This window comes from Pinus tabuliformis, chromosome 4_1 (genome assembly GCF_031772625.1).
Source record: "Pinus tabuliformis cultivar Carrire ecotype Pingquan chromosome 4_1, CPIR1, whole genome shotgun sequence".
Taxonomy (NCBI): domain Eukaryota; kingdom Viridiplantae; phylum Streptophyta; class Pinopsida; order Pinales; family Pinaceae; genus Pinus; species Pinus tabuliformis.
The window spans coordinates 473,154,102-473,168,325 of record NC_142303.1 but is presented as its reverse complement, the minus strand read 5'-3'; the positions used below and the strand labels follow the sequence as shown (position 1 = coordinate 473,168,325).

The 14,224-nt window shown below is 33.7% G+C and overlaps 1 protein-coding gene across 1 annotated transcript; it reads left to right on the top strand.

Annotated features, from left to right (window-relative positions):
- The first annotated feature begins 10,127 nt into the window (after positions 1 to 10,127).
- LOC149176517 (ethylene-responsive transcription factor ERF013-like) lies at positions 10,128 to 11,003 on the top strand. The gene has a single exon (XM_089423140.1). The coding sequence runs from the start codon at positions 10,248 to 10,250 to the stop codon at positions 10,821 to 10,823; it is 576 nt and encodes a 191-aa protein (XP_089279266.1). The 5' UTR covers positions 10,128 to 10,247; the 3' UTR covers positions 10,824 to 11,003.
- The last annotated feature ends 3,221 nt before the right edge of the window (positions 11,004 to 14,224 follow it).

The following is a 14,224-nucleotide window of genomic DNA, read 5'->3' as shown; positions in this document are numbered from 1 at the left end:
GACACATAACCCACACATGCAATGACATGTTGGCTGTATATTAATACTGGTTCGACAGGTTATGGCGGGGTTTAGGGTTTGTTTACCGTGATTACGCTACACATTGTTCATTTACACATTCCTTTATGTTTGGGACTTGTTCATTTCTATTTGGGACCTGTTCTTGTCCGTTTGATCTGCCTAGTAGTTGAATTTGAATTGGAATTATGATCTAGAATTATGATGAAAGTCAACATAATAATCACAATGTGAATTTTGTAAGGATGCAATATGTTGATTGGTTTCATAGTAAAATCTAAACTATAAACTAAATTGAATTTAAATTGGAATTATGATATGGAATTATGATGAAAGACAACATAATAAAGAAGGAAAAGAAGTGAGCATGAAAAAAAAAGTAGTTACCAATCAAAGGAAAGATCTACCCAGGAGCATGTGCTTGAGAAGTGCAATAGAAACCAACCCTTTGTCTGCTCACAGAGGTAGTAAACAAAAGAATCCCTTTGTTCTCACTAAAGGAAATTTAAGAGAGAATAATAGAAAGTAAAGATCAATTAAATCCAGTTTGAAACAACATTGCAAAGGAAAAGAAGTAGTAATTACTTAATTTGGTAATTACTTGATGAAAGGAAATAACATAAATAAGGAGAAGAAGAGAACATAAATGAACTCAACTCTGAAGGTTTATAGAACAGAGCACCAGAGAAAGCAATTACCACAACATCAAAAATCAAATGTTCATTAACAACCATTTATAACAGATTATTGACTGAGCTAAATAACAAAAATAGATTATTGACTCAGCTGAATAACACCAATGCTCATTAAGAACCATTTAGAATAGGTTCTTGACTCAGCTGAACGACAATATTGGCAATTACTTGATGAAAGGCAAGAACATAAAGAAGGAAAAGAAGTGAACATAAATCACAAGTAGTTACTAATAATAGAAGATACATAAATAATTCTTCAAGACAATCTCTTAAGAGTTTTAATTGAATGATGTAAATTCTAGTTCTAGAAGATATGCTCAGCAAGTATGTGTTAATGTTTCCTGTTTAGAACAAAATAGATACAACAATAGATACATTGGTTAGTTCTAGTAATGATAACTAGTCTAGTTATGTAATGACAGTGAGAGTTTTAAGCTAATACCTAATGAAAATGGGATAACATATTACTTAGACTATTTAGCTTACACTAAGTCTGACTCTCTCTATAGATTTCAATATATCTTTTGTCCAAATAGTATTTATTGATACTAATTAGCTTTAGCTAAGCCTGATTCAACTAGATTTTCTGGAACTAACAACTATTTCTTCTATTCGGCTAAGCCTGCCTGATCCAACTAGTGTAGTGTAGTTCAACTTATTGCTCTGAGCTTGAGCTAAGCAATTCAGAAGTAGTAGTTAAGAAGGAGGGCAAAGATTCTTAAGTATTTTGTTGGGAGTGAAATCTCACGATATGAATATGAAGAAATTGTAAATAATCACTAATTAGTCAATGTTTATTTTGACTTTGAATTTTTATAAAATAGATTATTTTTATTTTGAATTTTTATAAAACCTTATAACAAACTTAAAACTTGGGAGTTGACCTTTTGAGCAGTGTAATCATCTTATTATAGTCTTACAACCTGCAGCCTTACTACCTTAGGAAGAGTATGCCGATACTTTGATCATGCTAAGAAGATTAGGATCTTGAGTTCAGTCCAACAATTCTTGACCTTTAACATGAGGATTATGATTAAGCTGGTTACTGAAGGCAGTGTGACAGGTGTATGATTAGTAAATCAACTTCCATATCAAGTTGATACACCCAATGAATTCATTGACACGTGCCAACAGGGTAGTGAAAGTGAGAAAGATCACTTGAGTTCATTTTTCAAGGTTTAAGCTAAAATAAAAAATTTATGAAACCCATATGTGTACGGATTCTGATAAATTAGAGGTTTATATTAAATAAGTATTACTTTCCAAAACCGATTTTTTTTTTTTTTTTTAAGAGTTTGTAAATGAACGATGTAAGTAATGAAGTTAAAAAGCCAAGAATTATAAGTATTCTGTTTGGAGTGAAATCAGACAATATGAGTATCAATAAATTGTAAATAATAATGAAATTTTAACTATGTAAAGAGTTTGTAAATGAACGATGTAAGTAACAAAGTTAAAGAGCCAAGATAAATAATGCTTGAAGACAATCTTTGTAATTACCACTCCTCAACTCCGAAGATTTATAGAGCATGCCACCTAAGAAAGCAATTACCACAACAAAGAAAAGCAAATTTTCATTAACAACCATTTAGAACAGATTATTGACTTAGCTAAAAAACACAAATGCTCATTAAGAACCATTTAGAATAGATTTTTCACTCTTTCATCGTTATCCTATCATCCTAAGCCCTTTATAGAACAGGCCACCAAAGAAAGCAATTACCACAACAACAAAAAGCAAACGTTCATTAACAACCATTTAGAACGGATTATTGACTCAGTTGAAAAACACAAATTCTTATGAAGAACCAATGCTCATTAAGAATCATTTAGAACAGATTCTTCACTCTTTCATCGTTATCCTATCATCCTAAGCCCTTTATAGAACAGGTCACCAGAGAAAGCAATTACCACAACAACAAAAAGAAAATGTTCATTAACAACCATTTAGAACAGATTATTGACTCAGCTAGAAAACAAAAATTCTCATTAAGAACCATTTAGAATAGATTCTTCACTCTTTCATGATTATCCTATCATCCTAAGCCCTTTATAGAACAAGCCACCAGAGAAAGCAATTACCACAACAACAAAAAGAAAATGTTCATTAACAACCATTTAGAACAGATTATTGACTCAACTGAAAAACACAAATGCTCATTAGGAACCATTTAGAACAGATTCTTCACTCTTTCATCGTTATTCTATCATTATAAGCCCTTTATAGAACAGGCCACCAGAGAAAGCAATTACCACAACAACAAAAAGAAAATGTTCATTAACAACCATTTAGAACAGATTATTGACTCAACCGAAAAACACAAATGATCATTAAGAATCCATGCTTATTAAGAACCATTTAGAATAGATTCTTCACTCTTTCATCATTATCCTATCATCCTAAGCCCTTTATAGAACAGGCCACCAGAGAAAGCAATTACCACAACAACAAAAAGCAAATGTTCATTAACAAACATTTATAATAGATTATTGACTTAGTTGAAAAAACACAAATGCTCATTAAGAACCATTTATAACAGATTCTTCATGATTTCATCGTTATCCTATCATCCTAAGCCCTTTATAGAACAGGCCATCAAAGAAAGCAATTACCACAACAACAAAAAACAAATGTTCACTAACAACCATTTAGAACAGATTATTGACTCAGCTGAAAAACACAAATGCTCATTAAGAACCAATGCTCATTCATAACCATTTAGAATAGATTCTTCACTCTTTCATCATTATCCTATTGTCCTAAGCCCTTTATAGAATAGGCCACCAGAGAAAGCAATTACCACAACAACAAAAAGCAAATATTCATTAACAACCATTTAGAACAGATTATTGACTTAGCTGAAAAACAAAAATGCTCATTAAGAACCATTTAGAACAGATGCTTGACTCAATGGCGGAGGCCACAAAGTGCAATTGCTTCATCAAGAGTTCAAGGCTGATCAAAATCAATTATATCTCTGTAAGATTGAGGTAATCCACTTAGGACACACTAAATCTTCACTCTTTCATCGTTATCCTATCCTCCTAAGCCCTAATCCCTTGCCAAATAATCCTTTAAAGCTCATGGCCTGCTTCAAAACATTGCAGCAACCCCTAAGTTTGCCTAATGCTCTCTTTCTAGCTGTATAGCATAATGTAGTACCAAACGCACTGTAGGTAGCAGATTTTCCAGTTGTAGAGATAGTTCTGAATTCAGTTGATGACCCATCAACTTCGCTCGAATAAGAAAGAAAGATGACCCATCTTTACCTAGGAGTTAAGGTTCTTTTCCCACCATCTTCTTATCTACCTGCCTTGTTATCTACCATCCTTCTTAACTCCCAACCCCTAAGTAGGACCAACCTTGGGAATTGAGATGCATCTCTACTTTCCCTAATAATAGAAAAAGGATATAAATAGGTGAATTTATCAAGGGTGGTTTACCAGAATTCAATAATGGTAGAAGGGGTGAGGAAATGAAGTGAAAAGACCTCCCTAATCCCACTGTAAAACCCACTAACCCACTAACCCTAGTGTTATACAATGAGGTTGTGTTCTCTTTGTCGAATAGCCATTTCAGTTACTTAGAATCGTCAATATCATGGGGCATTGTGACCGACCCTTCATAGTTATGAGAGAACTCCCCATCAATGTCTACTTCATCGTTTTAATCATAATTAGTGCAACAAACAAAATCAAGTACTCCTTCCACAACCAACCACAGGGACTCCTCTTTAAATGAAAGGGAACATGTGTGACTTCACACTAGCATCAGAAAATAGCAGCATCACAATCATGATAAATTTCAAGCCCACAGAGATCTCCAAAAAAGTCAGGGCTTTATCTTACATGTAGTCTAATGAGGCGAAGGAGTTTCCCGGAAAGTTATGGAAATTTTGGTCATATTTAGAGAAAATCCGGCGAGGATTTTTGTAAATCCAAGTTATATTTGTTAAACTTCAAAATTTTAGGTGTCTTAGACGTTTTTGATGGCACTAAATCCATTTCCACCATCAAAAACACGATTCAAACACTGCCTCTACAAGATTTTTTGAAATTTTTTTGTCCGGATTCCAGCCACTTTTGGTCGTCCGGGAAATTCCTCCGCCTCGTTAGATGACTCTCTTTATCTTATTTCCAAATTGATAAATAACCCACTAACTGTAAAACCCACACCCCAAAACCCAAAAATTATTTGAATAAATTAAAACAATAACGACATTGCCAAAACCACTATCAATTCTAAGAACCATATATGATAAATTCCATTGCAAAACCCACTGTAAAACCCACTAACCCACTGATTGTAAAACCCACAACCCAAAACCCAATAATTAGCCAAAACCCACACAGGTAAACACATACACAAGCATAAAACAAAGGCACAATATTCCAATGGAGGCTAAATGTGTTAAAAAACACAGTATATCTGGCTGGTAGGACTGTGTCCTACCTTTTTTCTCCATGCCAGAAAGCCACAGGAAACCTAGATGCTCAAACAGTAGCTCAGACTGCAACAACCTGCAAAACAACATCAAAATGGTTAGATAGGGACCAAAAATCAGTTAAACTATGAAATTACATCTCATACTACAAACCTGAAAAATCTGTTCGGAGCACGAAACAACCATCTCCAACACCGAGCTGAGCTAAATTCGCCACAAGGATAAAGGCAGACGAATAACGAGCCCATACCACTAGACAGGGAAGAAAAACCAGGCAAAAAAACAACACGAAACACACGAAAACAACCAAACAAGCTGAAGAACGACCACCTCTGCTGGTCCATAAACCACCACTTGACACTGCGAAGCCACTACATGCATCACCAACAATAGTAATGGCAGTGACCGCCATTGGAGCAGCGACGGTCAACTACCGGCACTACGAACGGACAAGAACAGGTCCCAAACAGAAATGAACGTGTAAATGAACAATGCGCAGTGTAATCACGGTATAGAAACCCTAAACCCCACCATAACTTGTCGAACCGATATTAATATACGACCAACATGTCATTGCATGCACGGGACAGGTGTCGTACAAAGGTTATGTATGTCAGTGTGGTGTTGTGGGTGGTCGACGTGGAGGTGTTCGCCTAATGGCGTCCCTCCCCTACTTTGATTATCACATGGGATATGTTACTTCGTTCAATACGTGTCCAATCGCTCATCGATATTAAGAATCTCATCACTAAGTTGAAGAGTCTTTGACATCTGTGCTAATCATGGTCACTGCATCAAATAATCCTTTCCCCTACTGGCCAATGTAAGAAATCCACTAAATTTAGCTATACATATTACTTTCACAATATTTTAAGACAATCAACTAAGCAGAACAATGAATGGCAATAGAGTCCAAAATGGAGAATTTACTGCCTCCGGATATCATTTTTTCACAATATTTTAAGACAATCAACTAAGCAGAACAATGAATGGCAATAGAGTCCAAAATGGAGAATTTACTACCTCTGGATATTAGAGTCCAAAATGGAGAATTTACTGCCTCCGGATATTAGAGTCCAAAATGGAGAATTCCTAGAAACTTTTCAAACACTAATTTTGTGACTAAATTTATTTAGTTGACTTTTAAAAAAGGATAATTGATTTTATTACATCGTTTATAAAACTGAGAATTTGAAAAACATGGTATAGAAATTAGATATATTATTAGTTGTAAACTTAATTTTTAATATAATTTTGATTTCATTAAATTATAGAATTGACTACATGATATGGATTTCACTTATTTCAACGAGTTCTCCACAATTAGATAGCTTCAATTTAATATTTATTAGCTTTAAAATACTACCATCCTTTACTGATATCGTTGTCTCTGAATTGGTATTGAACATTTCTCTAGTCATTCATTGTGGTGATTTTTTAAATGCTTCTCTTCTTTTTTTTCATTTTTTTTCAAAGACAGGGCTTGATTCTTTTCTTTATGTTGCCATTTGCTCTGTGTTGTCTAGTGGCCTCAGAAGTCTTGTGATAATTAGTGTTTGATTCAAAATTAGACAATGAGGCACCTAAGAGGGATTGACTAGACTTATAAGAGGATTCTTTTCCTTATGTTTCCATTTGTTCTGTGTTGTCTAGTTGCCTCAGAAGTCTTGTGATAACTAGTGTTTGATTCAGAATTAGACAAGGAGGCAACTAAGAGGGATGGATTGACTAGACTTATAAGAGGATTCTTTTCCTTATGTTTCCATTTGGTCTGTGTTGTCTAGTTGCATCAGAAGTCTTGTGATAACTAGTGTTTGATTCAGAATTAGACAAGGAGGCAACTAAGAGGGATTGACTGGACTTATAAGAGATTACGTTTCACATACACATGATTCTAACGTGAAAAATTGAGGTTAGCAATATTAGCTTATTTGCTCTATCTATGTTGGAATTCATGTAATTTGTTTTGGACGGTATCTACTGATGAACATTTCAAAGCCATGTCATCTTTCTAGTTTAGTAATAAAATTGATTTTGCTATATTGAATTGATACATGGATTTTGAAACTCATTTTAATTTTATTTTCTTTATAATTTTGACATAAATTTAATTTTTTTAAAATTTGCTATTGAATAGAAGAAATTTTATTTTAATAAAACAATTTATATACATTTTTTTGTTAATATATATATATATATATATATATAAATAATGGGTGATTAACTTTTATTAAATTTAAAAATAATGGTTTCTAAAATATCATACATATTTTTTAATTATTAAATAATTAAAATTTAATGTATTTTAAAAGTTATATAATTATCTATTTTTATTATGTCATTTACATGATGTTTATATCACAATTTCATATTTACATGATAACTCAACCCTACTCTCTACTCTCTGACTATATATATATAATACATACAATATTAGATGCCCATATATAAGATATTGTGTACATTATAATTTATGTATAAATGAGAGATTATATTTAAATGGAATATTTTATTTTCTTAATTTAAAAAAAATATTTGGTTTAGGTTAAGTTTAAAATTTCTTATTAAATATCTAAATGAATTTTTTTTTTAAAGTATTGGTTTTATGTTCATATATATTTAAAAAATACGTGATATATATATATATATATATATATATAATTTTTTATTTTTATTTTCTTTTGTCTGTGTTGTCTAGTTGCCTCAGAAGTCTTGTGATAACTAGTGTTTGATTCAGAATTAGACGAGGAGGTAGCTAAGAGGGATTGATTGGAATTATAAGAGATTACGTTTCACATACTCGTGATTCTAATTTGAAAAATTGAGGTTAGTGAGATTAGCTTATTTGCTCTATATCTATTGATGAACATTTCATAGCCATGTCATCTTTCTAGTTTAGTAATAAAATTGGTTTTGCTATATTGAATTGATACATGGATTTTGAAACTCATTTTAATTTTATTTTCTTTACAATTTTGACATATTTTAATCTAATTTTGACATAAATTTAATTTTTTAAAATTTGCTATTGAATAGAAGAAATTTTGTTTTAATAAAACAAGTTATATACATTTTTTTTTATTGTTGAACTATAATATATATATAAAATTGGTGATTAGCTTTTATTAAATTTAAAAATAATGGTTTCTAAAATATCATACATATTTTTTAATTATTAAATAATTAAAATATAATGTATTTTAAAATTTATATGATTATTTATTTTTATTATGTCATTTACATAATGTTTATATCACAATTTCATATTTACATGATAACTCAACCCCTCTCTCTCTCTCTATATATATATATATAATACATACAATATTAGGTGTCCATATATAAGATATTGTGTACATTATAATTTATGTATAAATGAGAGATTATATTTAAATGGAATATTTTATTTTCTTAATTTAAAAAAAAAATATTTGGTTTAGGTTAAGTATAAAATTTCTTATTAAATATCTACATGATTTTTTATTTTTTAAAGTATTGGTTTTAATATATATATATATATATATATATATATATATATAATATTATGTCTGTGTTGTCTAGTTGCCTCAGAAGTCTTGTGATAACTAGTGTTTGATTCAGAATTAGACAAGGAGACAACTAAGAGGGATTGATTGGACTTCTAAGAGATTACGTTTCTCATACACACGATTCTAACGTGAAAAATTGAGGTTAGTGAGATTAGCTTATTTGCTCTATTTATGTTGGAATTCATGTAATTTGTTTTCTAGGATATTTATTGATAAACATTTCATAGCCATGTCATCTTTCTAGTTTAGTAATAAAATTGATTTTGCTATATTGAATTGATATATGGATTTTGAAACTTATTTTAATTTTATTTTCTTTTACAATTTTGACATATTTTAATCTAATTTTGACATAAATTTAATATTTTAAAATTTGCTATTGAATGGAAGAAATTTTGTTTTAATAAAACAATTTATATACAATTTTTTTGTTGAACTATAATAAATGTTCTTCTGAATATCTATATATATATATATATATATATATATATATTAATAAATGTTTTTGTCTATTTCATGATCACTTCGACATTGCCTTCAATAATTAGGTTTCCTAGGTTTACTTGGGTTATGTTGTGATAGCCGTCAGTTTAGGATAAGTTCCATCCACCTGAGACCATTCTGAAGGAAAACGCCAACCACAAACCTTCTATCTGTACACGTGAATAAATTGATGTTGGAAATGGTGTGAACCATGTACTGGTAAAGGCTCAAATGCACTTACACGCGAGTAAATTGTTGGTCCAAATGGCTTGGACTATAAATAAGCCATGCCTCAGGAAAAAAATTGAAAGCTGATTTGACGAGTTTCAAATCGTTGACCCCAGGAAAATTTATTATTATTTAAATGTGTTAATTATAAATTTTTTGTGTTCAGTTTTTTTTGGGTAAAATTTATATGGAGAACTTTTTAACTCACCAATTTCAAATCAACTAGTATAATTTATAATTTTTTATTATTTATAATATGTTTTAAAAATATATATAAATTTAATTAACATATATTTTTAGAATTAAAATTTACCCAAAAAAATACAAAATTAAATTCGATTGCGTGCATTTGATTTCGAAATATTCCAACCAAAAAAAAAAAAAATGCTAATCTACCCGTACATAAAAGAATACCAACATGGTTTAAAAAAGAGCGATAGAATGAACGCCAGAGTGCACAAAATTCTTAGAGGTGTCACATACGCGTTGGTATATATGATAATGTGTTTCCTGAGTCGGCAACATTTAACTTAGTGCCGACGGCAGATCAAAAGCACATGAAAATCGAGTTGCGGCAGTGAACGCAAAAAGCAAGCGCAGTGATTTGGAATGCCAACTCAGAAAAAGACCCCACGCACTCGACACGGTTTCCATTTCTCTATATGCCTGCTTCTTTACAGCAAACAATCTCATGCTCGTCCATTGTCGCAGATATTCACTTGCGGAAATATCTCTATTTGTCCCGAGTTCAAACCCTATAACCTTCACAAACTCACTGTAAATATTTCAAACTTCACCAGTACGTTGTCAGTGCTTTGCAACAACTCAACATGACCAAACCCTGGCCAAATCAGAACCGCCACAGCCGTCCCAAAAGCTGCGCACCGAAGTCGCGGCAGTTCAAGGGAGTCCGACAGAGAAAATGGGGGAAATGGGTGTCAGAAATTCGAATGCCTAATTCCAACGGCAGAATTTGGCTAGGCTCCTACGATACCCAAGAAAAGGCTGCCCGCGCCTACGACTTTGCTGTGTATTGCCTGAGAGGGTCCAAAGCTAAGCTCAATTTTCCAGACTCCCCACCCCAAATTCCCAACGGTTCATTTCTATCGCCGGCGCAAATTCAGGCGGCCGCCGCCAAGTTCGCTGCCGAAGAATTCCGGCCACTTTCGGAAGGCGGCGCGGCCTCCTCGTCGTCCCATTTGAACGCGGAATGCGGCATTGATGGCCAACAGATTACGGCGGAGCAGAGTTCGGCATTTCGAGTTTCAGTACCACTTGAACGTCTACCCAGTAGCGAGTCTCTAAATGTGGAGGATATTCCTCTCCTAGATGTTTCAGTGGAGGATTTCGGAGTTTTCTTCCAGCAGTCGAAGACCAATGGACTGGGGGTTTCTAATTATTTCTAGACAGTGGCGAGTCTCCACATAGAGAGGAAAGAGGATAGCAGTAGTCTAAATAGAAAGGAGAGAGGATTGTAATATTCTTCCTGTTACCTGTTTTATTTTTTATTTTTTTGCACAGATATTTATGTTTCAGCTGTAGAATCATGTCCAGAGAGATTGTGCAATACAGTGTCCAAATTATAAATTTTTTATATATTAAAATATTTACAAAAGAATTAAAAATCTCATTTTTATACCCACATAAAGTAAGTTATACAATTTGAATGTCCTAATAGTTAAAAAGCAGGTGTTTCATCTTAAGAGATCATATGTTCAAAACCAGAAGGGTAGGTCATATGTATGTCTTTGTAGACTTAGCACTCAAATCAGTGAGGCAGAGGTGGGTCCCTTGTCCCGCAAACAAGGGGGTCTCATACACCAATGTGGTGTGTGGCTGGGCCATGACATTAAAATTGGACAATAATAATAATATTGTTTTTGTTAAATTTATAAATAGATTTTATAAAGTTCATTAAAGTTTTGAAAAAATTAAATATTTTGAAATTTGTTAAATATAAATATCTATTTTCTTATTGGTTCATTCACATAAATAACTAATTTCATAGTGTTTAAAATTGAATTCTCATAATTTGTTTGTTTTTTTTTTTTTAATCTTGTCGTTGTCTGTAATCCTCGAGGCTTGACCTGTGGCTTGAGGAGTCATCACCTAGGGGCATCTAAGCTATTAAAGTCACCCAGAGATTGCACTCGGCCTGGGCCACATCACTTAGAGATCACACCCGGCCTGGGCCACACCAGCCCTTAACCGACTGGATTTTTTAGCATGTTTCCTCCCCTAGCACAGGGCACAACGGAGGTTGGATCTTGGATCGCCTTGCTGTCGAGACCCATCCTCAACTGGTTGTGCTAGTGGAACTTGACAACATAATTATTTTTTTTAAAACAAAAAATAAAAAAAATCTTGTATGCAACCAAGTGTCATAACATTTAATAAAGAGTACACTTATCAAATCTAATTATTTATGAAAATGAATTGTCATTCTATGAAATACCAAACCAAGTGTCATAACATTTAATAAAAAGTACATCTATCAAATCTAAATATTTATGCTTAGTAATTTATTTTTACACCTCACTTTTTTAATTACGTCATAAGGCGTTCCCTTTGGGATGAACTCCCTTGATATCTTTGTTGTCATGGTTGTGGTTCGTCTAATTTGATGTTAGACGATTGAAATCTCTTACACCGTTGGATCCACCACCTGTCTATTATCGACTCTTTCATTTATGCCTATCTAACTTACACTCCAATCGACCATAATTTTCCCTCGTCCTCCTCATACAAATGCACTACAGTAGTAACCCCACTATCCCTGTTTACCACTCCGCTGCTGCTACCCAAAACCCTGCGTTGATTCAGGTGGATATTGGTGGCCACCTGCCTATTCCACTTGGACCCCCACCATTGTTTCTTTTCAGTTTCCTTAATTGTAACAAAACTTACTATTTTTGGCAATGTTTCGAGTCCTAAACTTCCGGAGCCATTTGAGGGACTAAATACATTTTTAGGGAAAACGGGGAGACAAGAAAAGTCTCAAACCAATTCACCAATTTGTTTTTGGGCTTTTGTTCGAGATCTTCAAAACAAGGTATTATGATAGTGAAGCGGAGATCATGTGCCGAAGTTATGATCCCGGGAAGTTGATATACTAATTTACCCAAACAGGACCCACAATTTTGACGCTTCATCTCCTAGGGTTAGGTTTTTGAATGTTTAGGGTTTTCCATTGTTTTCAATAATAAATAGGCCTTTGAGCCTCATTGCAACACAGTTTAGAGGCATGTAGCCACCACATTTCTTCTCAAAGATAAGCTACCATCGCTCGAGCTAGTTTATTTCCATTTCTGTGTGTAAGCATATTTTAGTTCTTTGACATTGATAAAATGATGTTTTGTTTCTACCGCATCTCTGTGTTTATATGTATATCTTTATATTGTTGTGTTCTTGCCTAAGTCTAGATCACGCTTATGACTAAGGGTTCACCTATCCCAACCACAGAGGGTATGAAACTTGTGATTCCTTTCAAAACCTTGGTTTTGATCAGAAATATTATGAAACCCCCGTTGGAAAAGATCCAAGTTACGACATGAACGGTTTTGATGTCGGCAATGGTGGTTTTGGCGGTGAAGTTTATGCCTACGGTGGCGGACGAACCGAGCCATATGGTTCCCATGGCATAGTTACAAATTCAGGTACAGGTGCAGGGTCAAAACCCCTATCAATGTTTGATGATTATGGGAATTTGGCAAAGCTCATGAAGGTTGTTCCAAAGGCAAAAACACAGGATGGAGGAAAAGGTGTGCAAAAATTTAGGGTGAAGATACTTCTAGATTCGGATTCTCAGACTAACATGGATGTGCTTTGCGAGGTCATATTCTAGCGCTCATTTTGTTTTTTAATTTTTCATTCGCCTATCCCGACGACAGAGGGTATGAAACCTACTATTCCTTTCAGTGCCTTGGTTTTGATAAGAAATATTATGAAATCCCCATTGGAAAAGATTGAGGTTATGGCAAGAGCTGTTTTGATGTTGACGATGGTGGTTTTGGCGGTGAAGTTTAGGTATGCCTATGATGGCGGATGAACCGAGCCATATGGTGCACGTGGAACAGTTACAGGTTCAGGTACAAGTGCAGATTCAAAACCCCCAACAATGTTTGATGATTATGGGAATTTGACAAAGATCACGAAGGTTGTTACGAAGGTTGAAACGTGGGATGGAGGAAATGGTGTGCACAAATTCGGGGTGAAGATACTTCCAGATTCGGGTTCTCAAACTAACATGGATGTGATTTGCCAGGGCATACTCCTGCCCTCATTTTGTTTTTGAAATTTTCATTAACTAGTGAATTATGTCGTTGGAAGCAAGTCGAGGACCTTTGAAAATAAGTTAAGGGTTAACATATATTTTTCAAGATGGGGACCTTAAGGCACATGCAACCATTGATGTTGCGCCAATTGATTACAGAAGATACCATGAGGCCTGCTTGGAAGGTGGACAATGATCCTGTAAGTTTATTTTCTCTTCTAAATTTATTTCGTTCCACCTTTAATCTATTTGTCTTGGCAATATTCTCATTGGAAACCATATGGTCGACCTCTTAGGTGATCTATTTCTAAATTTGAGTGGTTGGTCTCATTGTCTAATTTGACAAGGTTTTGGCCGACTCATTGTATTATATTTTTCCTTTTAATTTTTCTGGTGTAAGTCAATACCTTTTGAATGGACTGGGTGTAACTTCATATAATATCAACTTCACAACATGACGAACTTTGGCTACAAAGCAACATCTTAGGGTTATTTGTTTGTCTATAGCCAATCAAGACTACATTGTCATGGGAA

Coding starts and splice junctions, on each gene's coding strand:
- LOC149176517 (XM_089423140.1), top strand. CDS start 10,248: ATGACCAAACCCTGGCCAAATCAGAACCGCCACAGCCGTCCCAAAAGC.